The sequence below is a fragment of the Lampetra planeri genome, chromosome 54, assembly GCF_965212315.1.
Source record: "Lampetra planeri chromosome 54, kcLamPlan1.2.h2, whole genome shotgun sequence".
Taxonomy (NCBI): domain Eukaryota; kingdom Metazoa; phylum Chordata; class Hyperoartia; order Petromyzontiformes; family Petromyzontidae; genus Lampetra; species Lampetra planeri.
The window spans coordinates 7,390,755-7,417,206 of NC_136160.1; the positions used below are offsets into that span (position 1 = coordinate 7,390,755).

The window sequence follows — 26,452 nt, forward strand, 5'->3', positions numbered from 1 at the left end:
GCGCTCCGCCTTTGGCTGCCGCTCCGTTCTTAGTCTCGACCACCGGCCACCGTCAACTCTGAGCCGCGTTATGCCCAATCAGCACGATCAGCATGGTGATTCTGAGCATGATTACTGATCATGATAACCGTGATCACTTATGATTCTGAGCATGATTACTGATCATGATAACCATTATTACTGATGATGATTCTGACCATGATTACCGATTATTCTGACCATGATTACTGATCATGATAACCATGGTTACTAATAATTCTGACCATAATTACTGACGATGATAATCATGATTACTGATGATTCTGAGCATGGTTACATGCTGACGATGAGAGTGATGATACCCATGACATGACGTTGACAATGATGATAACCGTGGATGTAAATGATGACTGTGATGTTAATGATGATGACCGTGACAATCGGCATGCAGTATCCACGTGTGCTTGGTCCTCTGTGGCGTAGTGGACAACAATAATTTACATTTGTAAGGCGCATTTCATCCGTGGATGCCAATGCGACCACCGCCTCCCACCCTAAATATCCCGGGTTCAAGTCCCGCATCAGACGCAATCGGTAGGGTGCGAGTTCAAATCCAGGTTGGGGTGGCGGGGGGTTGACTCAGCCCAGAATCATTTTGGGGTCAATAACATTCCTACCACTTTGTGGGGAAAGCCATCAGCGGTTGTCTTATGACTATACTCACCCCCGGCACAGGAATGTGGAATTGCAATCACTGGTTATACATGTGACATGAGCACCACTCCTCGATGACGAATTCGCCATTCGTCACTTTGAATTCGCCCTCGGGCGAGACAATCCGAGATTCGCTATATACCTTTTGCAAGGGCAGACACAACTGGCCAAACACACACGCCACCACAGCAAAGCTGCCGCTGCTCCTCCGTGCGGTTCGCGAGACCCCTCAACAATGACCCCCCTCCCCCCCAGGCAAAGAGAAACCCGACGGACACGTGACCGATGTGCCGTAGACTCCTCAGTTGACGAGGAATCGCAGCGACTCCCAGAAGTGACGACGACGACTTGGCCGAGAGCCACGGCTTGAGAGGGCAGGGGGAGGGGGGAGGGCAGGGGGAGGCGGGCAGGGGGAGGGAGAGGGGGAGGGAGGAGGGCAGGGGGAGGGAGAGGGAGGAGGGCAGGGGGAGGGGGGAGGGCAGGGGGAGGGGGGAGGCGGGCAGGGGGAGGGAGGAGGGCAGGGGGAGGGGGGAAGGCAAGGGGAGGGAGTGGGGGAGGGAGGAGGGCAGGGGGAGGGCAGGGGGAGGGGGGAGGGCAGGGGGAGGGGGGAGGCGGGCAGGGGGAGGGAGAGGGGGAGGGAGGAGGGCAGGGGGAGGGGGGAGGGCAGGGGGAGGGAGGAGGGGAGGGAGAGGGGGAGGGAGGAGGGCAGGGGGAGGGGGGAGGGCAGGGGGAGGGGGGAGGGCAGGGGGAGGCGGGCAGGGGGAGGGAGAGGGGGAGGGAGGAGGGCAGGGGGAGGGGGGAGGGCAGGGGGAGGGGGGAGGCGGGCAGGGGGAGGGAGAGGGGGAGGGAGGAGGGCAGGGGGAGGGGGGAGGGCAGGGGGAGGGGGGAGGAGGGCAGGGGGAGGGAGAGCAGGGGAAAGGGGGTAGGGCAGGGGGAGGGAGGAGGGCAGGGGGAGGGGGGAGGGCAGGGGGAGGGGGGGAGGGCAGGGGGAGGTGGGAGGGCAGGGGGAGGGGGAGGCAGGGGGAGGGAGGAGGGCAGGGGGAGGGGCAGGGGGAGGGGGAAGGGTAGGGGGAGGGAGGACAGGGGGAGGGGCAGGGGGTGGATGGTTGGGGGCCAGGGGAGGGTTTTGGACAGAGCTTATAAAGGATGCGTGCCCCACTCGAGCGACCCCAAATCAGCCATCTCAGCCCAGCACCCATCTATCAAGCAAGTAAACCGTCCTCCACCACCAGGGAGTGGCATCTTCGTCGCCATCGGGGTGAGCGGGTGGCTTCGTTTCTCGCCGAGTGTTTTATCAGTCTCGTGGGAGACCCCAGGGCAGGGTCTGCTGTGGCAGGCACCACGGGGACGTTGATGACCCATGCGCACTCTTTGCGGTGGTGCGGAATAGATGTTTTGGACCTCAGCCCCGGCCAGACAGCTACGGCTAAAAATTAAAGCCCCGATTGTTGTAATCATCGTCGCTTATCATTATAATACGAGTCATTGATAATATCGTCAGCGTGGTGTGATTCTCATCATTGCATTGTGTTGAAAAAGTGGCGCTTGCAGACTTTTCAGTATTTCTATTTATTTTAATGTGGTGACTTGCTTAGCTGTTTCTCTACGTTGCACCCCTGATCGGCTGTACTGTTCGTTGTTGTAACTCGCTGACCCGCCCCGACTAGACATCTGTGATAAATAGCTTCATAGCTCATCGGATTCCTCCTGGCAGTCTAAATAACATTCCGATTCTGATCATTATATCGTTAGTGGACATGTACTGTAGAGTGAACAGAAAATTACCTACGGTTATAAAAAAAAACAGGCTGACGTTTCGAGCAATGACCCTTCTTTCTGTGTGTGTGCGTCAATATATGTGTGTAAGTCGCTGTGTGTGTGTAATTCGATCTGTGTGTGTGTAAGTGGATGTGTGTGTGTAAGTCGCTGTGTGTGTGTAATTCGAACTGTGTGTGTAAGTGGATGTGTGTGTGTAAGTCTATGTGTGTGTGTAGGTCGATGTGTGTGTACGTAAGTCGATGTGTGTGTGTGTGTGTTAGTCAATGTGTGCGTGGTGTGTGTGTGTAGACAACTAATCATTTCAAATTAAGTTACTTAATTTTACATCTATAATGTGTGTGTCTAAGTCCATGTGTGCGTGTGAGTCGATGTGCGTGTGTGAGTCGATATGTGTGTGTAAGTCTACGTGTGTGTGTGAGTCGATGTGTGTGTGTAATGGTTCTATAGAGGCGCACACAGTGAACTTGGGAGGCAACACTATTTATTATTAACACAATAGGTAACTCTTAACATAGGGTAGTGACCACCGACCTATCCTCACTAACACACACCATCAGTCGCTAACACTGACTTTCTGATACGACTAGCGTGGCCAAGCCAGGAGGCTACTGGTTGACCACGCTGACTTGAGGCTTGACTCTTCTTCCTCACGAGGCGTCTTCATGAGGCATCTTCATCCTGGACTCGAGCAGCCCCGAACCCGGTGCGGAGGCCACTTATATGCGCCTCGGCGTGTCCGGGCCACACGCCGGCCACGCCTACCTTCGAGAACTCTCGAGAAGGCTCTTCTCCTGTCCACGTGGCCCCCAAGGTGCCCCCGGGGTCCCCGGGCCCCACCTTGATCCGGTCACGTGTCCAGCCAGGTTCATCCAGAGTGCCACAGCCTCACACAATGCCCGCGGTACTGACCCATGGCCTCCATACCCCCCGAACCAGCCGTGACGTCAATCCCGCATCCAGACGTGATGACGTCGTGTGTGTGTGTGTGGACCCGCGTGGTAGTGACGCTCCCCTGCGTAGTGACGTCACGCATGTGTGTGTAGGTCCACACGGTAGTGACGCTACAAGTCACTACATGTGTAAGTCCATGTGTGTGTGTCTAAAGTCGATTTATGTGTGTGTGAGTCCATGCGTGTGTGTGTAAGTCAGGTTTGCAGATTTGCTGAGCATTTCTGTGAGGTCCTGGGGGAGGGGAAATCCCTCAGCCAGGAAAACATCATGGCACAAAGTGGGGATAACCCTGCTGAGGCTGCGGTGCCTCAAATATTGGAAGAGGTCACCCCCTGTGAGTGGCTGGCTGAGGTGCCATCTGTTGAGGAAGTACTGAAGGCGATCCGGAGTCTGAGACCAGGAAATGCACCGGGCAGAGATGATCTCCCAAGTGAAATGCTCAGGGAGGGTGGCGTTTGTGCACAGACTGCCGTATATGACATCATAACAACAGTCTGGACCACTGGACGGGTTCCACAGGATTGGAAGGATGCCCTGGTGGTCCCCCTCTTTAAGAAGGGGGACCGCACAGACTGAAACAACTACAGGGGCATCTCACTCTTCAGTGTGCCGGGAAAGGTCCTGGCAAGGATTATTTAACATCGCCTTGCTAGGAACGCTGAGGAGAGGCTTGCAGAGCCCCAATGCGGTTTCAGGAAAGGGCGGTCCTGCACAGATGCCATATTTTCTGTCTGTCTGCTATAGCAGAGGTGTAGGGAATTCCAACAAGACCTACATCTCTGCTTTATTGACCTGGTCAAGGCCTATGATGCCATCAGTAGGCCTGGGCTCTGGGTTGTTCTTCGTGCTTTCGGAGTCCCTGACCCTCTGCTCACGATCATTAAGGACCTTCATAATGGTGAGCGGGGCCGAGTAAAACTACGTGGCCGGGAGTCAGAGCCTTTCCCTGTACACCTTGTGGTGCGACAGGGATGTCCTCTGGCTCCCACATTATTTAACATCTATTTTGACCACGTAGTTCGTGAAGCCTTCAATAGCTGTACCGGGGGAATTTCCATTTGGTACAGATATAATGGGAGGCTGATCGATGCCCGGGTGCGATCAAGGGATGTCAACCACGTTATGTAAGCCGATGATTTGGTAATTGCTGCTCATTCAGAGGAGGAGTTGGAGACGCTGCTGCTGAGACTAGAGCGTGCCACTAAGAGGTGGGGCCTTACCATCAGCCCCACCAAAACTAAGCACCTGCCTGGGTATTTTGTACCATCGGACACTCCACCCCCACAACTCCCAATCGGTGATAGGGCAGTAGTGGAGAGAGTGGAGAGTTTCCCATACCTGGGCAGTGTGCTTATGACCGGCTCCAGTTTAACAGCAGAGGTCTCACTCGGAATCAGTCGAGCGGCAATATCTTTTCATCGGTTGTGTGAAGCTGTGTGGAAGCTACCTGGTCTGTCGCTCCGCACGAAGCTTCAGGTCTTCTCGGCCACAGTCATTCCCTCCCTTCTCTACGCTTGCGAAACGTGGACCCCCCTAATGGAGCATCTTCGCCGGTTGGAAACATTTAGGCTGGCTTGCCTACGATCCATCCTGGGTTTAACCAGGCTGGATTGTGTGAGCTCACAAATCCTTGAAAGATCTGGGCAAAGTCCCATCGGTGAGCTCCTCCGGCAGGCAAGGCTGCGTTGGCTGGGCCATGTAGCCCGCATGCCCAGCCACCGCATGCCTAAACAGCTTTAGTTCGGCCGGATCGAGGGGGCAAAACGGGCGCGGCACGGGCTAGAGAAGAGATGGAGTGATGTGGTACAGGAGGACGTGGAGCTGAGTGGACTTGCCGATGACTGGTACCAGCGGTGTCAAGATCGGCCTCTGTGGAGGAGGCTCGTGAAGGACGCTACTGGGCAGTTGGAGGCAGTCGCCCTCCAACAACAACGGAGGGCGGAGGAGCGACGCTCACAACAACGAGCGGAGCGCCGGGTGGCTAAAGCACAGAAGGTTGGCACAGTAGGGGGCACAGGTGGTGCATCAACCAGTCATCTCGGTCATCTCAGTCAGTCGACCCGTGGCACCTGGGTCTGCCCCGTGACCTCCTGCCAGCGGGCGTTCGACACTTCACGTGGCCTCAAGGTGCACATGGCCTGGTACAAACGTCGTGGTGACGTCACCGCCACTTAGTGGCGAATGGCGGGTGTTGTTGTTGTGTAAGTCGACGTGTTTCTATGTGTGTGGGTCGATGTCTGTGTGTAAGTCGATGTGTGTGTCTGTCTTTGTCGCCCGGGCAATGCCGGGTACTTCCCGCTAGTATAATATATATGTTGAACTTCTTTAGCGCCGTACATAGGCCAACCATGCTAATTGGCGGTGCAGGGGAATGGAGACTGGGGAAGGAGACGACGGGAAGGAGACGCGGAGAAGGAGATGGGAGGAAGGAGATGGGGGAGGGAAACGTGGGGAAAGGATATGGGGGAAAGGAGATGGGGGGGAGGGATATGGGGGGAGGGAGATGGGGGGAGACGGGGTGTGGGGAAAGAGGTAGACGGGAGGAGGGACACACTGATTTGAGTGGAGACACCGTTGCTTTTATTCATTCCCAAAACGTACGTGCTGCGTTTCATTGGGGTGGGGAGTGGCAGCACTACGAATCCGGTTCCTTAAGTTTGATTTACTGCCAACATCAGTGGCGAGTGAAACGTGAAATGGTTCAGGGGCTCCTTCCTTCATCAAATCGCACTCACCAGATTGGTGAAGTACGGTCAAACAACCCACCAGCATTCACACGCCGTTGAGAAAGCCTTCATTCAGCAGTAGTCGAGTTTAATTTGGTTGATCAGGAGAGAAATGGAGAGACCAGGATGAGTCTAAATCGCACGAGTGATGACCTGGGGTTGTCACCACAACTGTTGTTTGCTGGCCCAAGTCTCCCTTGACAGAGATCTGCATGGCTCTCTGGCTTCTGACTTCCAACAAAATCATGCACGTGGTTACCCTTAGTGGTTTGGGCCTGGTTTACTTGCTAACATCTACGACTGTGTCAAGGTACGCCAGATCTTTTGTGAATACATGCCGACTATCTGTTCCACGAAACGATGAAGGAAGTGCTTGCATCTAACTTGCACCGCTTGATGTTCGGCACGGTCATATCACACGGTAACACACTTGTTTGTTACACAATCTCGGAGGCGCTTTGATGCCCAACGTTTCGCACCACGCGCTGGGAGCTTATTCAGGGGTTGACTTTATACCAATGGGTGGATGGAGGCGGGCCTCCTGGCTATTGTGGCGGCGTCCCCGTAATGTAAACGTGGAAAGGAAATAAGTTGTGAATTATCAATATTTTGCGTGCGACGTGCAAAGCACACCTACCTCCAAAGGAGGAGTTGACTGATTGGTTGACGGGCGCGCTCTTCAACCCAAGGAGCGGTGACGTAGCCCAGCGTTCGTGCGTGTCGTTGCTTGTCGCAGGCTTTCACGGTTTGAATCCGGCAGGATGTTGCTGGTTGATTCTGCGGTTGTGCGCATGAAACGTAATGTACCACACGCATGCCGTCCGTGAGACGACACGTAGCAACATCGCCCCCCCCCCCCACCCATTGCCACCGCGAAACCGCTGCTGACTGTATGTGTTTGTGAAACACTGCACCTTCACGATAGTGCCCACGCTATGAGAACAGCGTGATTACCAGATCTACTGATGACTTGATGCTGTTAAGGTGCTGAGTGGTTCTCCTCCTCTCGTCATGCAGAATCGCGCAAGGCACAGAAGGGTCGCGCCCATTTTGCCTGTCATGATGGCGGAGGAGTCTGGCATCGACCGAACTGCCGGTGAGTTCCCTGTCATACCGACAAGCCCGCCACATGCCACATTTCCTTTGACGGTATCCGGCCGACCCGACTGGCGTGAGGTTCCTCGTGATAATATTAATAAGAAAACCCTCTGAGCAAGTTCTTATGAATCTGCTACGGAATCCCCGCTACTTGAGGGCATGTCAGCTGGACTGCGCCAAACTCGGTAAATGTATTCTGGCAACGAATGCGCCATCATTTATGCCCGGGTCGACTTACGGTTTAATAAATTGACTTGAGTAAAACGTGGCCTGTGCGACGGTCAATGTCCCCCATCTACCCCGTTTGTGTTGCCCTTTGTAGCGGCCAGAACGGCAGACCGCCGCAGGCTCAGCGGCCGCGTGGGGATACCCAGCATGGTTGCCCTTCCACTGGTCACGCGGCCCGTGAGCGGGGACCGGCATGGCGGTCTGCGGGAAGGTAGGGGTGGCGTGAGACCGCTCATGGCACAGCACCCGGACCCCGAGGCCCGGTGCGGGTCATGGAGGCGGAATGGTGGGGCACCCGGGGACGACGCCGGCTTGGCGCGCTGGCGCGGTCAGAACGGAAGGGCCCCCTACTGGAGAGGCGCCTGCGAACCGAGAGGCGGCGGTGGCCGGGGCAGGGGCAGAGGGTGGCGCGAAGCTGCCGAGGTCCGGGAGGGCCGGCCGCAACGTCCGGAGGGCCGAGCTGAGCTAGATCTTGTTAGGGGGCGGGCCGGCAGCCAGCCTAGGCGCGGAGGGTCGCGCGTCCAGCACGGAGAGAGCGACGGTAGGGGTCGGCGGAACAGCTCGTCCGTGCCGCAAGAGCCGCGGGCCGAGCTGGAGGAGCGTCCCCTGAGCTTCAAGGCCCTAGAGGCCTTTCTGGAGGTGGAGCCGTGGGAGATTGCACTGCGCCTGAGCACGCCACGCTCGGGCCTGAGGCCGCTGCTCAAGTTGGAGGACATCCGGAAGGATTTTCTGGAGCTGCTTATCAGGGTCGTCGGCAGGGCCAGCACGTCCAAAACCAACCGAGAGAGCCACCATTGCCTCGTGGGACTCGTGAAGGATTCCAAGTTCTTGAAGCTCGTGCTGCCCATTTTCATCACCTCCATGCCGGAGGAGAGCTCACCGGAGCGCACCGCCCTCTACCCGGTGCTGGTCTCCTCCATGCTAGACATAGCCAGCGCGCTGCTCGCCGTCTTCCCCAATAGCTCCATCGCTGAGGCGTCGTTGCTGCTCACGCTGCTCAATGCCACCGTGACGGCGCTGTGCCACGGCGGCGATCGCTCCCTCGAGGATTCCGAGGGGCGGCTGCGGGACCTGCAGCGGCAGGTGCAGGCGCGGCAGGAGCGGCGACGCGAGGGCTTGTCCGTCGCGCATGGCCTGGACTCGCAACCGCCCGAGAACTTCCGTGAGCTGCCACTCTACCCGTCGTACGCCGACATCCGCCCCAACCGCAAGCCCTTCGTGCGGCCCAACATCGTGTGCGGGCGCTACCCGGACGCGGCCACCTACCTGGATGTGCAGTTCCGGCTGTTGCGTGAGGACTTCATGAGGCCGCTGCGTGAGGGCATTGCTGAGGTGCTGGGCGCGACGGCCGTGGGCGGTGCGCGTGCCCTCCACGGCCGCTTCAACGACGTGCGCGTGTACCCGGGTGCGAGCGTGGTGGCGCCCATCTGCACGCCGCAGGGCCTGGTACACAGCGTGCGCTTTGACGCGGCGGCGCTGCACAACGTGCGCTGGGAGAACTCCAAGCGGCTGCTGTTCGGCTCGCTTGTGTGCCTGTCAAGCGACGGCTTTGCCACCATGCTCTTTGGCACGGTGGCCGAGCGCTCCGCTGAGGACCTGCGCAGGGGCTTCGTCTGCGTGGCGTTCGTGCCCGAGAGCAGGGGGTTGCTGCGCGCCATCGGGCCGCGCGAGTGCTTCCTCATGGCCGAGAGCACGTCGTACTTCGAGGCGTTCCGCTACGTCCTGGAGGGCCTCAAGGAGGTGGACGAGAACGAGCTGCCCTTCAGCCGCTACCTGGTGGACTGCGAGAAGGTGGTGGAGGCGCCCTGGTATCTTAGGGATCCGCTGCTGGCGCGGAGCCCCAGCTACGACTTCTCGTGCCTGCTGCTGGATCACCACGCGACGGCCCAGGAGCAGGTCGTGGCCCCCGCTCTGCGGCCCAAGTGGTGGCCCACCAAGGAGGAAATGGGGCTCGATGAGTCTCAGATGGAGGCCCTGGTGGTCGCCGTGACCCAGGAGCTCTCCATCATCCAGGGACCGCCCGGCACTGGTACATGCGTGTGTGCTCATCGGCGTCGTTGTCATCATTGTGATCATTGTGAGGGTTGGGTTGGGGTCCGCCAGGTTCCGACAAGACCTCCAAACCACTCATAAAGCCATCCAGCTCGTGGCACATAGTCACTCCTCAGCCCAGTCAACTGAAAATGAAGAACCACCGACTCTTACAAGAGACACTTTGATATTTATCAGAGCACAAATAAACACAACACCGAAATAATCACTAAACAATCAACCTGCTAGCGACACCCTAAAGTCACCCAACCGCACAAAATAATCTTGACTCATCATGAACCAATGCAGACTTGATACCTTGCGAAAAGGTATGTGCAGTAGATTTTGACAAAAATTAATAACTCATGTATTTTCCTGAAAGCCCAAATTAATCATTTCAAATCAGTTATACATTGTTATTCTTTGAAATGTTTATTACAAGTCACGTGCTTAAACCGAACAAATATGTTGCTCCGGTTAATCTGAAAGCAACGTGATCGCCCCTACTGTACAGTAGTTGCATATCTTTACAACAGTGGGCGGGGTTTTATTGATTTTGATTGGCGTGGCTCTGCTGTCGTCCACTTTTCTGCTGGGCGGGGGCAGTAAAGTGTTGTTATCACTGATCGTTGGAATTCGTTCTAAATCGAAAGAGTAACAATCAATCATCAGTTGTACATCATTTTGAGTGATTTATATGTTCATTTATTTCGTGAGATTTAATTTATACCCTATATTAGTGTTTTTTGGCATAGAGATCTGCGGAAAATTTATTTATTTTTGGATTATCCTCGATTTTTATTTAACCGCTGCAGTCCTCCCCGTCATTAGAACGAATAATTGAGAGTCGTACTGTATTTGGTGTTTGAACAGAAAGGATTAAACCTATTGTTATTGTTTGATCATTTTGATACTGCCAAAGAAGGTCCAATAGATATCATCTTTGTTGTCATCGTCATAATTAATACCATCATTTCAGAACCCTCACTATCAATGTCATGGTCCACTACACGAGACCTGCCGGGGAGTAGAGTGTGGGTAACTCCGACCACTTCCAAGACCTTTGCTTAGCGTGGAAGAGTAGGCCAAAATAGCATGTAGAGAGGCGTTGTACAGCTCCCTCGGGGGGAGGCCCTTCTGCAGTTGCAGGGCTGCATTAGGAAGCTCTGAGTTAAATAAATGTTCATTTTGTTGACCTAATTTATTCATCCACCTCTCCGTTGCTGCGATGGTTGCAGGAAAGACCTACGTGGGCCTCAAGATTGCCGAGCTGCTGCTGAACAACAAGGCTGCGTGGAACCAAGTTGACCCGGGTCCCATCTTGGTCGTCTGCTACACCAACCACGCCCTGGACCAGTTCCTCGAAGGTGACATCTCTCTCGCGCGCGATCGTAACAGGACGAATGGAGCATCGACCGCCTGTTGCAACTTTTACCGCTGGATGAAGGTCTCTCCACGCCTCGTCAGGGGCCCCCCCTCCCAGAGGTTCCTGGGGTCCGGGGTCGAATGGTTCGTGGGAAGGCCCCCGTAAACGGAACAAACATTGCCATTGTGCGACCGGCTTGAGAATGAGGCCCATGGCGATTTGTCATTTTTGTCTATTCCCCGCTCTGAGCGACCTCGATGGGGGTTGTTTGATCGTGCGTGTGCATGTGTGTGTTTTGCGCAGCGGTTAGCGCACTGCACCACGACCCCTGCGACCCGAACCTGAGTTCGATTCACGCTCATGACTAACAGTGTGCTAGAATAGTAACCGATTACCACGTTTGGTTAACATGACAATTCCTTACTCATTGTCTGTGTCGGGTGGTGGCGGGTTTAACGACATATTCATATTTACGAGCTCTAACTCCAAAAAAACCTTTATTATGAATAATGAGTAATATTGGTCACTTGTTTTTGTGCCCCGTCCCAGGAATCACAAAGATGTTGTCCACGGATGGCGTGGTGCGAGTGGGCGGCCGCTGCTCACGAGATTCCCTGGAGAGCTGCACGCTGAGGAAGCTGCGCGTGAAGCACCGCGACGACAAGCCGGCGTACCTCCGCAGACTCTTCTACGAGGTCTCAGCTTCCCCTGGCGAGCCCCGAAGCCGACGGGAGTTCGCGATGGCCGTGTCGGGGCGGGGGGTTGAGCCGACGCCACCGTGGGGATTGGGGATTCGGACTCTGTGGCCCACTGGTCCACCCCTCGCCCTTTCTCAGGGAAATTGTGATGGCCACTGTAACTTAGGGCACCGTGGTGGCGAGATCTTACCTTCTAGATTTGAAGCTTTCGTGACTGCAAGGATTCATACCGGTTTTTTTTTTACTTTACCGAAAAAACCTAACAGTATGAAATCTTAACTACTTCGTCTGGTATACAGGAGGTCGTGGGTTCAATCCCGACCCTGACGCCTGCTGTATATTTGGAGTTTGCGGTGTCTTTATCCCCGTGGTCACGTGGATTTTTCTCCGAGTCCTCCGGTTTTTCCCTCCACATTTAGAATCGGCGTGCAAGTATTTGGCTGCTATAAATTTCCACATCATAAGCCTTTTTGTTGAACTTTCATTTGTGGCCAGGTCGCTTCTGAAGAAGTGCTGTATAGCTCAGTGGGCCTTACCTGGTAAAAAACATTGTTTTATAGTTTGATAGTAGCTCCTCGTGACGATCAGAATTGGAATCTTTATTTAGACGGGAGGAATCCAATGAGCTCGGAAGCTTTTTTTCTCACGATATGGGCGGGTCAATAATGATCCGACGTGAACTGAACGGTGGTGTAAAGTGGTGTTGGCCAAATTGGAGGAAGACTTCCCAACACAAACTGGGAAGACTCGAACCCGAGCAAGAGATAACATCGGTATTCCCGCGTTATTCACGAACCTGCTGTCCGTGATTTCGGTTATCCGCGAATCGCATCTGGAACTCTACACAACGGCATCGAGGGAGAGAGAGAGAAAAAAAGCGACGAGAGATAAAGTGACGAGATAAAGTAATAGGATAAAGTGGTACGATAAAGTGATGAGAGAGAATGTGATGTGAGAAAGAGATGAGATAAAGTGCGAAAGATTATTTATGTATTTAGGAGTGGCCTGCGAGTCCCCGCTCTCCTTCGTGGCATCCCGCGGCCCAGCACTTGCCCCCAAAGTTTGCGTCGGCGGGATGAGAGCCGTTTCGTTTTTTGTTTCCGTGGGTTGCGTGGGCTTTCTTTTTCATCTTCCATTCGGGGGAGGGGGATGGGCGGTCTCGCCGGTCTTGGTGTGTGTGTGCCAGGCTAGGTGCATGCGGAGGGTGTGACCGCTCTGCCCGCCACCCCCCCATGCAGGTGAAGACCGAGATGGCCCAATGCCAGCAGATGCTGGAAAAAAAGACGGCGCAGCTGATGGCCACTCACTTGGGAATCCTCAGAGACTCGGTGCTGATGAGCCATGTCGACAGAGAGCACTGGGAGCAGCTGGAGCAGGTCGTGAAGGTGAGTTGTTGCTCGCGATTCGAGCGACTGTCCCTCTCATTGTGGCCTCGCTATCTCTCTTGCGATTGCGTCTGCACTTTGTTTACTCTCATGGCAGGCAATGTTAAGGACAAACTTCAAAGTACGTGTGTATACTTTTTGGTTCTTTCGGTAAAGTCACGTAGGAATAAAATAAATTAAATCACGACGTTACAGCAGCCCTTTTGCCCACTTCAGCAATTGTTTCTTGCTGTGGTTGTCCCACCTGATGACGGACGCTTGTGTTGTGCCCGAAACGTCGCGATATAATTTATTTTATTTTATACCTACGTCACTTTACCGAAAGAACCAAAGTGTATGGATCCCTGCAGTCAGGAAAACTTCAAATCTAGATTGTACATGTGTATGTTAAACTTCTTTCGCCAAAGCACGTAGCCAACCGTGCTAATCGGATGGTCAAGTGAAGTGAAGTCAATTTGATGGCGCTTTGAGTGGCACAGATCTACCACTCACAGCGCCATCATATTAATGTGTGTTCTATGCCAGTGCAAGGAAATGTGGTGTTGAGTTGTGACGTGAATGTAGCAATGGAGTTGAGTGTGCGGATTGCTTCGGGGAGATTGTTCCAGAGGTGTGGTGGTTGGTAGAGTGTTTAGGCTGAGGAATAAAGTGATTGGTTGTTTGGCTTGATCTGCATCACCTTTCTAATATAAGGTGGGGAGAATCCACCTCGAGTCTAATTCACTCTGCACGACAGCTCTAAATCTGGGGCAAAAAATGTCAGATCTGGCAACACCCAACGCTTTCGGGGTTGAGCATGGGTGCCTCGCCTGGTATGCAGAAGGTCGTGGGTTCCATCCAGACCCTGTCGCCTGCTCTATATTTGGAGTTTGCATGTTCACCCAGTGGTTGCCGTGGATTTTTCTGCGGGTCCTCCGGTTTTTTGCTCTACATTTAGAATCAACATCACGCATTCAGAGTATTTGGCCGCTATAAATTTCCACATGACGATAAGCCGCTTCGTTGAGCTATCGTTTGTGGCCAGGTCGCTTCTGAAAAAAGCTATATAGCTCAGTAGGCCTTCTTACTTTGTAAAATAAAAAAACAGTCGAACAGTTTAGTTCTAGTCGTTTGAATCCACGCTGAAGACAAGACGCCTGTTTGCGCGCGAGCAGCAGTGCATGCAGCAGATGGTGATGGGAAGCAAGCGCGTGTCATACATCATGGAGTGGCTCGGCCTCGGATTCTCAGAGATCGGAGCTCAGCAACTCCCAGGCGTGCATGGAGGTGAGAGGCTACAAGGCAATGGGTTGTCACGTGGTCGTGACGGGCACTGCAAGATCCCACCGTGTCCATCCAGTGCTCGCCGAGCCCGCATTGTCTACTGGTTGCCAAACAAACACATTATCAGGTCGCGCTCATTACACACAAGGTGCTTGCCACAAATTAACCACAATAACTTGCTGATCTTGTCAAGGAGCATAAACCATCATTACGCAAACTCCGGTCATCCTCGCAGTGGTTTTTGGCGAGCCAAAGATGGTCACCGCATCGCACGCTTTCAGATGCACTCCTGTGGCTGTCTCAAACGCTCCTCGTTCCGATGTTAAGAAGCCACTGGAGCTCTGCACTTTTAAATAATGGAGATTGAAAACTCATTTCTTTAAAACTGCTTTTTGTGTTAAGTTTGTTTTCCTTGCCTCGCACCTCCGATTTACACAGAGGTGCGGGCCCAGGCCTGTGGAGACCGGAGCGAGCGTTGGTGGATCACACGCACGTGCATTTGTAAAAACTTTCTCCCTGCCCGCGAGGTCATCGTCTCCTGGCTTATGTGCCAGGGTACGGCGGCAATACAGCAAGTCGGTTGATTTCAATCCATACGCCGATCGGGTGTTCCGATTTCCTCCCACGTGAATAATCACTCATTGATGAAGTGAGCCCAATATCGCAACATAGGACGGCAGAGCTTGGGGAAGTTGTTGTTGGCGCCGATTTCTGGCTGCTGCCGTCCCACTTGTCTGTCTGTGGTTTCCCATGTCTCTGAATCATTCTCTGTCTCTCTCGCTGAGACCAACAAGCAACTACGCGCGTTACACATTCCTAACGACAACGATGACAAACGGCGACCTGACCTGTATCGGCACGACCTCGCCATGCACGCGCTGCGTCCAAGCAGGGGCACAGCCAGGACAAGATGAGGAGGAGCTGGAGGATTTGCTGGAGGAGCTGGAGGAGGAGCTGGAGGAGGAGCTGGTGGGGAACCGCATGATAGAGGAGGACCGCACGCAGCACGAGAAGATTGCGGAGCGGCGCCGCGCCATGAACGAGCTCCACCGACAGTTCGTCGCCTTCAGCCTCGAGGACCGTGGGGCTGGAGAGGAGGGGGAGGGGGAGGGGGAGGAGGAGGGGGGCAGGTGGCAGGTGAGGGTTCCTGCCGCTCCGCACTGCCGCCACCTTAGTTTGTCAGCTCCCGCGGCTCTGTTTTGTTTCTGCAGCTCGTCCGTCTAAACTAAAACTCTTAAACTACCTTTTGTTTAAATATTGACTTAAAGCTTTCGTGACTGTAGGAATTAATATTCTTTGGGTCACGTACGTGACCGAAAGACCCAAAGAATACCTTTTGTTTCACCAGGTAAGGCCCCACTGAACTATGTTGCTCTTTTTCAGAAGCGACTTGGCTCTCGCAAATGATAGCCCAATGGAGTTGCTTGTCACCGTGCAGAAATTTGCAGCAGCTAAATACTCTTGACGCACGTTGATTCTAAATGTCGAGGAAAAAACTAGAGGACCCGTAGAAAAATCCACGTGACCACCATGGAAATATACAGGCATCATGGTTGAGATCGAACCCACAACCGCCTGTATATCAGGCGAGGTAGTTCACATCGCGCCATTGCGGTGCCCCAGGTGTCCACACCTGCCTCTTATTCTGTCTGTACTGAACGTCACCATACGAGGAAGAATCCCTTTTGATTTCTCGCAGAGCGGTGCGACCCTTCGCGTTAAAGAACGACGCATGGAAGTGGCCATCACGGAGCTACATCTGAGGTCCCTTACTCCAATGATCTCTCGTCCGCACACAGTAGAGGGTGACACTTGCTCAGCACATGAGAGGGAGGTTCCTCACATGACAGACAATTCCATATTTGAATTCTCAGAGTTAATAATATAATTAATAAGAATTAGCCGTAACCAAATTCTTTAGTGCAGTCATTTGTGACAGGGCTGAGACCAGGAACTCGCTCCACTTGTAAGTGTGTTGAACTTCTTTCACGCCATACGTGGCTAACCGCGGTAATTGGAGGTACGGGAGGACAACAAACTAAACACACAAAAAGCAGTTGATTTTATCTCCTGGTTATATAAAGGATACGGACACAGGGCTGGGTTTAAACACAAGCAGCTGCCTGGATTCGAACCCAGCAGACTCGTTGGTGCTGGCTCGGCACTCTGACTGCTAAGCCGCCCGGTCACTTCAAAGCGATTCTCATCCAGCGATCGGAAGGGATGAATGGGCCAAGTCTGGGCTGTGATGGCTACGCTGTACGTGTCTGCTGTGAACCAACACTGTAGAGGCAGTGAGGGTTGGTGGATCACAGCACATGCTGGGAGTGTAGAGTTGCCATGCCCTGGCTCGCCAGGAGAAGGCGGTGCAGCAAGTTAACTAATCGGGGGATAGAGCGTTGCCCCTCCCCCCCTCGCGCAACGCGTGGGTTTTCTCCGGTTTCCTAACAAACACAACCTCGTTAATAATCGGCTGAAAACATCCTAAAATAATAACCCCCAAAGTAGTGGCGGCGGCAGGACCCTTCTGAGGAGGGGTCCGCGACTCGGCGTGGCCCTCTCCGGATAAATCAGTGGTAACAAAAAAAATATTAATTCGACTTTTGACCCGAGACGTCGAGCCTGCAGCCTTCTGACGGAGAGCCGAGCGCTCAAACGGAGGAACTCGTGATGGAGCAACCGGCGTCGCGTTCCTCCCCTGTGGTGTGCAGAGCACCATGAGCAAGCGGAACATGAAGAGGATGGTGACGAGCGAGCTGAAAAAGGCGGCCTTCACGTCTGACGAGGAGGAGAAACAAGTCCAGAACGTCTGGCACCTGGCCATGGCAGAGCGGTGGCGTTTGTACCGGTACGAGACTGCCGGTGCTGTCTCCTTCGTTAAAACCATTTTTTCTTTCTTTAATCGTCTAAAAATTGGGAACACAACTCAAATGCGAAGGCACGATAAAGTGTCAGCTGCTTATTGATTTCACGGTGGCTCGCACACCATGTCAGACGTTCTGGCAGTGGTGGACCGTTGATCCAGCTTTGGGGAGCTGCAAACTCCACCTCGTCTCAGCCAATTGACGCATACAGGCGGATTGGCTGACACGCCCATATATGGACATGCCTATGATGAAGAGCTTCATAGCTCATCCGGATTCCTGATTGTGGATTCTGTGAGAAACTGGAATGCGACGAGGACGATTGCTGCGACCTCGCCGCCGCTTCTCGCGAGACCCGACCTGGTGTGAGCCCAGCACCGCCGCTTGTGAATCCCTCAGCGCGCGTTATCCAAGACCGGAAAACCAACAGTCTCTCAAGGCTATATGGAGGATCTTTGTCTTTGTATGTGTGTGTGTGCGCATGCCGTGCCGTGCAGGCTGTGGGTGACCAGGTACCAGACAAGCATCCGGGACACGATCGCGGACGAGGAGGACCGGTACCAGAGGCTGGCGGACCAACTGTCAGAGGTGCGGGACGAAGAGGACCACGGCATCCTGAAGGAGGCAACTGTCATCGGCATGACCACGACAGGCAAGGCCCCTCCGCACAACCGCATTCGCAAACTGTGATTCGCAACTTTCATCTTTATTCGTGTTTATGATCTCGTCAAGGAGCATAAACCATCGCGCAAACTCCGGTCATCTTCGCAGCGGCTTTTGGCTGGCCCTTCCGATATTCGGAAGCCACTGGAGCTATGCACTTTTAAATTATCTAGATTGAAAATTCATTTCTTTAAAACTGCTTTTTGTACACTATAGGAACCTCATTTGCCAGTATAAATATGATAATTGGTTTTTTACCCTTCTATCTGGCAACAAAACTGACACCTTTTTACAAGGAGTCATGTTTGTATAGACCGCAATACCTGCAGTCATAATACAAACAAAAGACATAACTCTTGTTTGTGTAATAACAGCCATAGAGGGTTCACGTGGGGATTGGCTTGCCGGTCCTGCTTGTAGCCAATAAGGGTTGAGATAGGGACCATGGCCCATGCGTCATCACGACAGGTCATCAGGAGTGATTGGCCTAGCCATTCGGGGCCCCAGCTAATGGGGAGCCGGATGAGGGGCGTGGTCCCGGGATTGACAGGGAACCATCGAGAATGGTCGAAGCTGTCCATGAACGATTGGCTGGGGGAACCACGTGACGAAGGTATTAAGAGCGAGTGGAGGAGAACGATCGAGAGCAGACTGAAACTGACAAGAGCAGGGTCACGCGCGGACGGGGGCTGGGGTTGCCACGTGCGCGGTGGGGACTTAGTGCGTGGTCTGTCCTCTCTCCGTTGTCTGCCAGCAACGGAGAGTGAGTGAGCAAAGTGTATTGTGGAGTGGAAATAAAAGGACCGATTCCGAAGCCGTCTCCTGAAGGATTATTACATTTGTATTATGACTGCAGGTATTGCGGTCTATACAAACATGACTCCTTGTAAAAAGGTGTCAGTTTTGTTGCCAGATAGAAGGGTAAAAAACCAATTATCAACTGCTTTTTGTGTTTGGTTTCTTGTCCTTGCCCCATACCTCTGATTAGCATGGTTGGCTACGTACGGTGCGAAAGAAGTTCAACAGACATACATGTATCGAAAGTTCAAGTTTAATGTGCAATTTTATTGTCACAGAACGCTTCACATAGATGGACGTATATCACATGACAGCAATCCCTCACCAATCACAGGGGGCTAGGTTCCTGGAAAATGCCGCGGTAGGCAAGTCAGCGATTGGTAAAGTAGAGGGCCTGTGGGAAATAGTGGATTAGGGGAACCACGGCCAAGGTCAGACTCGTCATAGCTTAACTAAGTTCCCTGTTTATTAACTAAACACTGAATAAAATTCAGTACAATAACATAAATAAACACGTTAACTTTACGTACCTTTACTATTAACGATGGTGATGAAGATGACAATGAGATGATGGGGGAAGGGGGCTGTTTAGAAAGAGTAGAGGCTCAGCCCACGTGACACTCTCACCTTCACCACTCGCTGCACACTTCAGGTCCATGATTAAGGGCAAAATTAATCCTTTCCTGGAATCGGAAGAAAATTAAACTAACCTTATCGGTACAGTACTTCTTTGACGACGTCACACAATACAATGATGTCATGCTGGGATGCAATGATGTAATATACACGTCATGTGAATTCCTTAACACCGTGCTTACCTGTGGATACTCAAATTTCCAGGCCGCAATTGGTACATGAAACTGCGGTTGGCGATGGATTCCTGTACATCAATAAGAATTTAAATTATGCATCGCAATAAAAGTTACATGACGATAAGCCACTTCGTTGAGCTATCATTTGTGATAAACAGGTTGCTTCTAAAAAGCTATATAGCTCAGCGGGCCTTACCTGCTTAAATCAAAAATTGTTTATATTTGGCCACGGTGCGCTGTGACGCTACGCGGAATGGCGCAAGCACGCTGGCGACCTCCGGTGACATCCGGTGACCTCCGGCGCGTCGTCCGTGTCCCCCCCCAGGGGCCGCCAAGTTCCGGGGAATCCTGCAGAAGGTGCGGCCCAAGATCGTCATCGTGGAAGAAGCGGCCGAGGTCCTGGAAGCTCACATCATCACCACGCTGAGTAGCGCCTGCAAGCATCTCATCCTCATTGGGGATCATCAGCAGGTTTGTTGGCCACAAACACAAAGGAGACATCACAGCGATACACTCCGCTGCTCCTGAAGCGGTTATCTGGCTTGACCACCTGAATGTGAAATTGTAGTCGTTGCTCTGCATCTACATCAGCCGTACGGAAGAAGAAGGAGGAGCAGGTTTGTTCGGAGCCTCCGTCTGTCCAACCGACTCCTGTATGTGGGCAGTTACCGTTGTCATCATTGTCATCTTCGTCATCGTCGCACGTCATCGCGGTTTTATCTTCGTCATTTGATCACTATAATCACCATTTTCGAGATCAATGTCATCACCATTATAGATCGAGCTTCACTATCATCGTCGTCGTCGTCATCGTAACCACTGTCCCTGTCTCTGGCTGTTGTTTTATTACACACCCTTGCGTTTGCCAGTGCTTTTGACCGATGCATACTGAACGCGTACATCATCAAGCGTGTCCATCGTCACCCCACCGTTTTCTCATCGTCAGCATCACCACCATTTTCACCATCGGCATTGCCTTACCAGGGGCGGTGCGGCTGTTGACTGGGTGGATTATCTGGGGTACACATTAAATGTGCTTGCGAAAACACAATTGTGTTCACACGTGCATTGATTCCACGTGAGGCACGTGTGCATGCGTGTGTATATCGCGAGCGTGTGTGTGTATTGCGTATGTGTGTGCGTTTGTGTATCGCGTCCATGCATATGTAGTGGTGGTATTGACGTGCGCCGACTGTGACAGTGATGGATCACGGGGCGGCGCGGGGTGCGGGGTTGGGCACGCGTTGTGGGCGTGGTGTGGACGCGCGCGCCGGGAGTGACAGATGACGAGGCGGCGCGGAGTGAGTGGTGAGGCACGATGAGATGTGGGAAAAGAGGATCGTAGCCAGCACCCGGCGATTGGTCGAATAAGTGGGTGCTCGCAGCGACGTCCGCAGGTGGGGTATAAAGGGGGACGCGCGAGAGCACTCGGGGAGAGTTACCCAGTTGAAGACCCGAAGACGGAGCTGAAGACCTAGTGAAGCCGAGTAGCTCAGTGGCGTTAGTCGCCGAGTAGCTAAGTGGATGTTGGTCATCCGAGTAGCTCAGTGGGCGTTAGTCGCCGAGTAGCTAAGTGGATGTTGGTCATCCGAGTAGCTCAGTGGCGTTAGTCGCCGAGTAGCTAAGTGGATGTTGGTCATCCGAGTAGCTCAGTGGCGTTAGTCGCCGAGTAGCTAAGTGGATGTTGGTCATCCGAGTAGCTCAGTGGGCGTTAGTCGCCAAGTAGCTAAGTGGGTGTTTGTCACCCGAGTACTAAGTGGATGTTGGTCATCCGAGTAGCTCAGTGGCGTTAGTCGCCAAGTAGCTAAGAGGATGTTGGTCATCCGAGTAGCTCAGTGGGCGTTAGTCGCCAAGTAGCTAAGTGGGTGGTTGTCACCCGAGTACTAAGTGGATGTTGGTCATCCGAGTAACTCAGTGGGCGTTAGTCGCCAAGTAGCTAAGTGGGTGTTTGTCACCCGAGTACTAAGTGGATGTTGGTCATCCGAGTAACTCAGTGGGCGTTAGTCGCCAAGTAGCGAAGTGGGTGTTTGTCACCCGAGATACAAAGTAGGTGTTAGTCACCTGTAACCAAGTTTGATAAAATAAAGAGTGTGTTACCCGTGAAGTCGTCTCCCGTGGAGTTACTACATTACAACTGGCGTCAGAAGTAAACCTGTCTTCAAGAAGTATGGACACAAGGAAGACTACCCGTACCCACGAGCGAGGTCGGGATGACGACTGCGTACCGGGGACACCGACCTCGGGAGTAGAGGACGAGGAGTTGCCGCCGATGCAGCACTTCGCGGTGATGGCCGACGCTCCGCTTGCCTCCGACACCGGCCTCCAGGACGCGCACGCCCGCTTGGCGGAGTTGCTACTCGCCGCCGCCGCTGTCTTGGCCGACATCTCCGTTCCGGCGAGCGGAAAAACGGCTGCGGGGGTCGTGGAGGAAGCGACGGTGGAGGATTCCCGCCAAAGGGCGCTTCGCGCCAAAAGCCTGGAAGTTGCCGCCGTTTTTGGGGGGCCGCCACCGATTGGCGGGAAAGACGGACGCCACGTGGCCGGACACCTCCGCGCAGCGCAGCCCACGTCATCGGCGCGCGCCGGAGCCCTCCATTTTGCGCCTGACAACCGAGCCGACATTTTACACAACTCCAGCGGAGCGCGGGAAAATCTCTCCGACGTCGACGACGATCGGGTCCTCCAGCAAAGATTGCCCGCGCTGTCGGCGTTTAAGGCGGATGGGGGCGACTGGGGAGCCTTCCAACGAAGGTTCCTCGCTCATCAGGAGATGTCGGGGTGGTCCGACACCACTGCCCTGCGTGCGTTGCCAGCGATGCTTGACGACGACGCGCTTGCAGCCTTCACATCTGCTGCAAGGTCGTCCCGCTCTACGCTCCAGGCCGCACTACACCTGATGGCGAAGGTGTTCGGGCCGCCCTCCACGTGCCGCCACCAGTTCTACGATCGGCGGAAGGTGGCTGGGGAAACGACGCTAGCCTACCGCACGGCACTGCTCGCCTTGGCGGACGCGGCTTTTCCCCGCATGGATAAGGAGGGGAAGGACGCCATGGTGACGGAGCAGCTGCTGGTGTTGGCCCACGAGTTGGGGGTCCCCATCAACGTGGCAGACGAGATGGAGATCTGCTCCCTGGCGATCGCCACGAGCATTCACGCGTACGAGGTCCTCAAACGCAAGCCGGGGGTCGTCTGCAAATGGCCGGGGAATGCGGCACTGGCCGCCACGATCGCCGAACCTCAGCCAGCTGCGGTGCAGGAGCGGGCCTTCGCTGCACCGTGTCCGGGGGAGTGGAGAACGGGAGGTCGTTCGCCCACACGTTCGCCCCGCAAGCTGGAGCAACCGAAACCTACGACGTCCGTCGTCTGCTACAACTGCGGCCTTCGGGGTCACGTCGCAGCCGGGTGCCGGGCCCCGCGTCCGCGCACCGCAGGACCACGTCGGGACGACGACCAGGGCCACAAGTCATCCCAACAAAACCCGGCAAGTCGCGGCACCTCACACGTTCGGTCCACAAACACGGCACATTCGGGTCGCCGCTTCGCGGTGGGGGGTTCGCGGCTGGGTGCCGGGGGTTCAATTCGGCGGGGGGGGTCCGTACGCGGCCCGCAAGCAGTCGAGTGGTCCGCATTGGCCCACAGGATCGTGGCTGCGTCAGCCGGGTCGTCCGTGGTAACGGGGTTCATTGACGGGGTTGAGGTCCGGGTGCTTGTTGACACGGGTGCGTCGGCCACCATCATCTCGGACCTTATTTATAACATCCTTCCCGTCCAAAGTAGACCCCTTCTGCCGGTAGACGTGCCATTTTATGCGGCGAATGGGGGATCCCTGGGGATCATCGGCCAGATTCGGGCGACTATTTGCATTGGGGACATTAAATTAGCGGGCCCTATTTTTGTATCATCATCGCTGGCCGTTCCCTGTTTGCTAGGTACGGACTTTTTGTCAAAAATGCCCATCAAAATTCTTATTGATCAGGCCTGCATAGAGCTTCCGTCAGGTCGGCGGGTTGCCTTCTTGTCGAGCCCTATCAAAGTGCGCACGGTTTGTGCGACGGTGCAGGCGCTGGCGACTCACACTGTACGGGTAGCCCCGGGATCGCAAATGTTAGTACCCCTTCGGTTCAGGAAGCCACTCGAGGTGGGTGCGGAGGCACAGGGGGTGCTGTTGGGGCCGTCAAACAGAGCCAGTAAGGGCCTCGACTTAGCGGTTGCTCAAACCATGGTGAGAGGGGACAGTGAGCCGTTCGTAATGGTCCTGAATACGGGGTCGCGGCCCCTATTCGTCAGAATCCTTTCCGGCTCAGCCCGGCCGAGAAGGAACATGTGCAATCGGCGGTTAATGATATGTTGGCGGCCGATATCATTTCGCCCTCTTCTAGTCCGTGGGGTGCTCCTATTGTCCTAGTAAAGAAACAGGACGGGTCCTTGCGGTTTTGTGTCGATTTCCGCCGCTTAAACAAAATCTCGATGGCGGATGCGTATCCGCTCCCCAGGATGGATGAGTCGCTGGATGCCTTGGCGGGAGCGCAGTTTTTTTTCCACACTCGATCTGCTTTCTGGATTTTGGCAATTGCCACTCGATAACGAGTCTAAACCTAAAACTGCTTTCCGCACACCTGGGGGCCTTTTTGAATTCAACCGTTTGCCCATGGGCTTACATTCCGCCCCCGCCACGTTCCAGAGACTCATGGAATTGGTTTTGTCAGGCCTCCAATGGGATACCTGTTTGATTTATCTTGACGATATTATCGTCTTTAGTCGGACTTTCGAGGAGCACCTCCAGCGACTGAGAGCGGTGTTCCTCAGGATGCGTTCCGCTAAGCTAAAATTTAAACCGGCTAAATGTTTTCTGCTTCGGGAATCTGTCAGATATTTGGGCCATATCGTGAGTCGTTCAGGGATCTCGACGGACCCTGCTAAGACGCATTGCGTCAGCTCATGGCCAACGCCAACCTCGGTCACGGAGGTTCGTAGTTTCATTGGTTTTGCCTCCTATTACCGTCGTTTTGTCAAGCAATTTGCCACCATAGCCAAGCCCCTGCACGCTTTGACGGCTAAGGGTGTGAGGTTTCACTGGGGGGCAGAGGAGGAGGATGCGTTCTGCTCCCTCCGTGACGCTTTGGTGCAGGCTCCCCCCTTGTGTTACCCCGATTTCACACAACCGTTTTTGCTTGACACGGACGCCAGCAATACGGGTATCGGGGGGGTGCTCTCACAGTTGGTCGGGGGGGTTGAACGGGTGGTCGCCTACGGTAGTAGGGTTCTTTCCCCCGCAGAACAACGCTATTGCGTAACTCGTCGTGAATTGTTAGCCATTGTGTTTTTTACACAGCAATTCAGGCCGTATCTTTACGGCCGTCATTTTACGGTCCGGACGGACCATGCGGCTCTACAATACGCTATGCGCGTGGCGCAGCCATCGGGCCAATTGTCCCGATGGTTGGAGGTCCTTCAAGACTACCAATTCACGACGATTTACCGAAAAGGGTTGCGGCACTCAAACGCGGACGCCTTGTCGCGGTTGCCGCCGTGCACGGACTGCACATGTTTGTTGGGATCAGCGCGGTGCAAACCCCCGGTCGCCGGCGCCCCGGGAGTTGCGCTCGCCGCCACTGACACCCCGGGAGAGGACGCCCCCACGGGGAGGGATTCGCTGTTGTCGTTGCCCATCATTGAGTGGGGCCGCCTCCAGATGTCCGACAGCTCCCTACTTACGCTGCGTCGGAAAGTTGGCGCTCCCGAACAAGGGGAGGCGCGGGTCGGTTCCTGGGTGTGCAGACAGGGCCTGTTGATGAGGTGGGACAACATGTCCCGGCGTCACGTGCTCGTGGTGCCTGTTGCTATGCGGGGTAGGATTGTTCTGGCAGCTCATGAACGGCTCATGCATCTGGGTTTTCACAAAACGCTCGCCCTAATCCAGCGAGACTATTATTGGCCGGGGATGGGTAACGACGTGGCGAATATTCTTAAGGGATGCGTAGAGTGCGCCAAAAGGAAACCGCCACCATTGGCGGCTAATCCACCGCTGCAATCCATTCAGGTTTCGCGTATAAACGAATTGGTAGCGTTGGACATCTTGGGGCCCTTTCCGGTTACACCAAGGGGAAATAGGTTCCTGCTGGTTGGCGTGGAATACTTCACCCGATGGCCTATGGCATGGCCGCTCGCCAACCAGTCGGCTGCGGCGGTGGCGGACGCCTTTGTCCAGGGTTATGTGTTGGACAAGGGCGCCCCCGAACGCTTGCTGACGGATCAAGGGAAGAATTTTTCGAGCGTTTTGTTGCGCGAGGTGTGCGACCTGTTGGGTACAAAGAAAGTGCGTACTTCCCCCTACCACCCGCAGACTGACGGGATGGTTGAGCGTCTGAACAGAACGATTACGTCTATGTTGTGCCAACAGGTCTGCGACGATCAGGTTGATTGGGACTTACAGGTGCCGGGGGTACTCGCGGCCTATCGAATGGCCCCTCATGCGGCGACAGGGTTTTCCCCATTTTTTCTTATGTATGGGCGGGAGGCCGATCCGGCCATGGACGTCCAACTGGGGATTTCCCAGCCACGTGCAAAATCTAAATTGGCAGACCACATCAAATTTAATATCGCCAAATTGACTGAAGCGCGGGAGGGGGCAAGGTTGAATTCGCGGTCGCGGCAAATTGCAAACGAGAAATTGCATGAGCGGAGGGTGCATACGCATGATTGGAAACCAGGCGATAAGGCCTGGCTGCATTGTCCACATGCACCGTTGGCTACGTCCCCCAAGTTGTTGAGACCTTGGAGGGGACCGGTGGAAATTGTGCGGGTTGCACGGCCCCAGAGTATACAGATTAAATGGGGGAAACGCCGTTGGTATGTGCACCCCTCCCGACTGAAGCCCTATGCGGCACCGTGTGACCCCGTTCTGTGCCGTGACGACCGGGCGTGTGATGTGACCGTCGACTCGGGGAGGGAGGTGTCGCAGGCTGATCCTCACGTGTCTCCACCTGACCCACCCCCAGGTGCCTCGGGCTTGACGGCTGCTGACCATCGAGAGCCTGAACCCCGGGGCACGCACGAGTCCTCGATGCCTGGCCGATGTCTTCCTGAACCGCCGGCAC

The 26,452-nt window shown here is 54.4% G+C and overlaps 1 protein-coding gene across 2 annotated transcripts in view; it reads left to right on the forward strand.

Moving 5' to 3' along the window:
- The first annotated feature begins 1,836 nt into the window (after positions 1-1,836).
- Positions 1,837-26,452, forward strand: part of LOC144735223 (NFX1-type zinc finger-containing protein 1-like) — a 40,903-nt gene continuing 16,287 nt past the window's right edge. Inside the window, exons 1-11 of one of the 2 annotated variants that reach the window (XM_078617702.1) lie at positions 1,837-1,951; positions 7,167-7,245; positions 7,570-9,504; positions 10,745-10,873; positions 11,422-11,567; positions 12,809-12,955; positions 14,110-14,221; positions 15,108-15,355; positions 16,930-17,066; positions 17,580-17,734; positions 19,681-19,826. In XM_078617702.1, coding sequence (XP_078473828.1) covers positions 7,209-7,245; positions 7,570-9,504; positions 10,745-10,873; positions 11,422-11,567; positions 12,809-12,955; positions 14,110-14,221; positions 15,108-15,355; positions 16,930-17,066; positions 17,580-17,734; positions 19,681-19,826 — 3,192 coding nt within the window. In that variant the 5' untranslated portion in view covers positions 1,837-1,951; positions 7,167-7,208. The remainder of the gene's footprint in view (positions 1,952-7,166; positions 7,246-7,569; positions 9,505-10,744; positions 10,874-11,421; positions 11,568-12,808; positions 12,956-14,109; positions 14,222-15,107; positions 15,356-16,929; positions 17,067-17,579; positions 17,735-19,680; positions 19,827-26,452) is intronic. The other variant, XM_078617703.1, reaches the window with a different exon arrangement.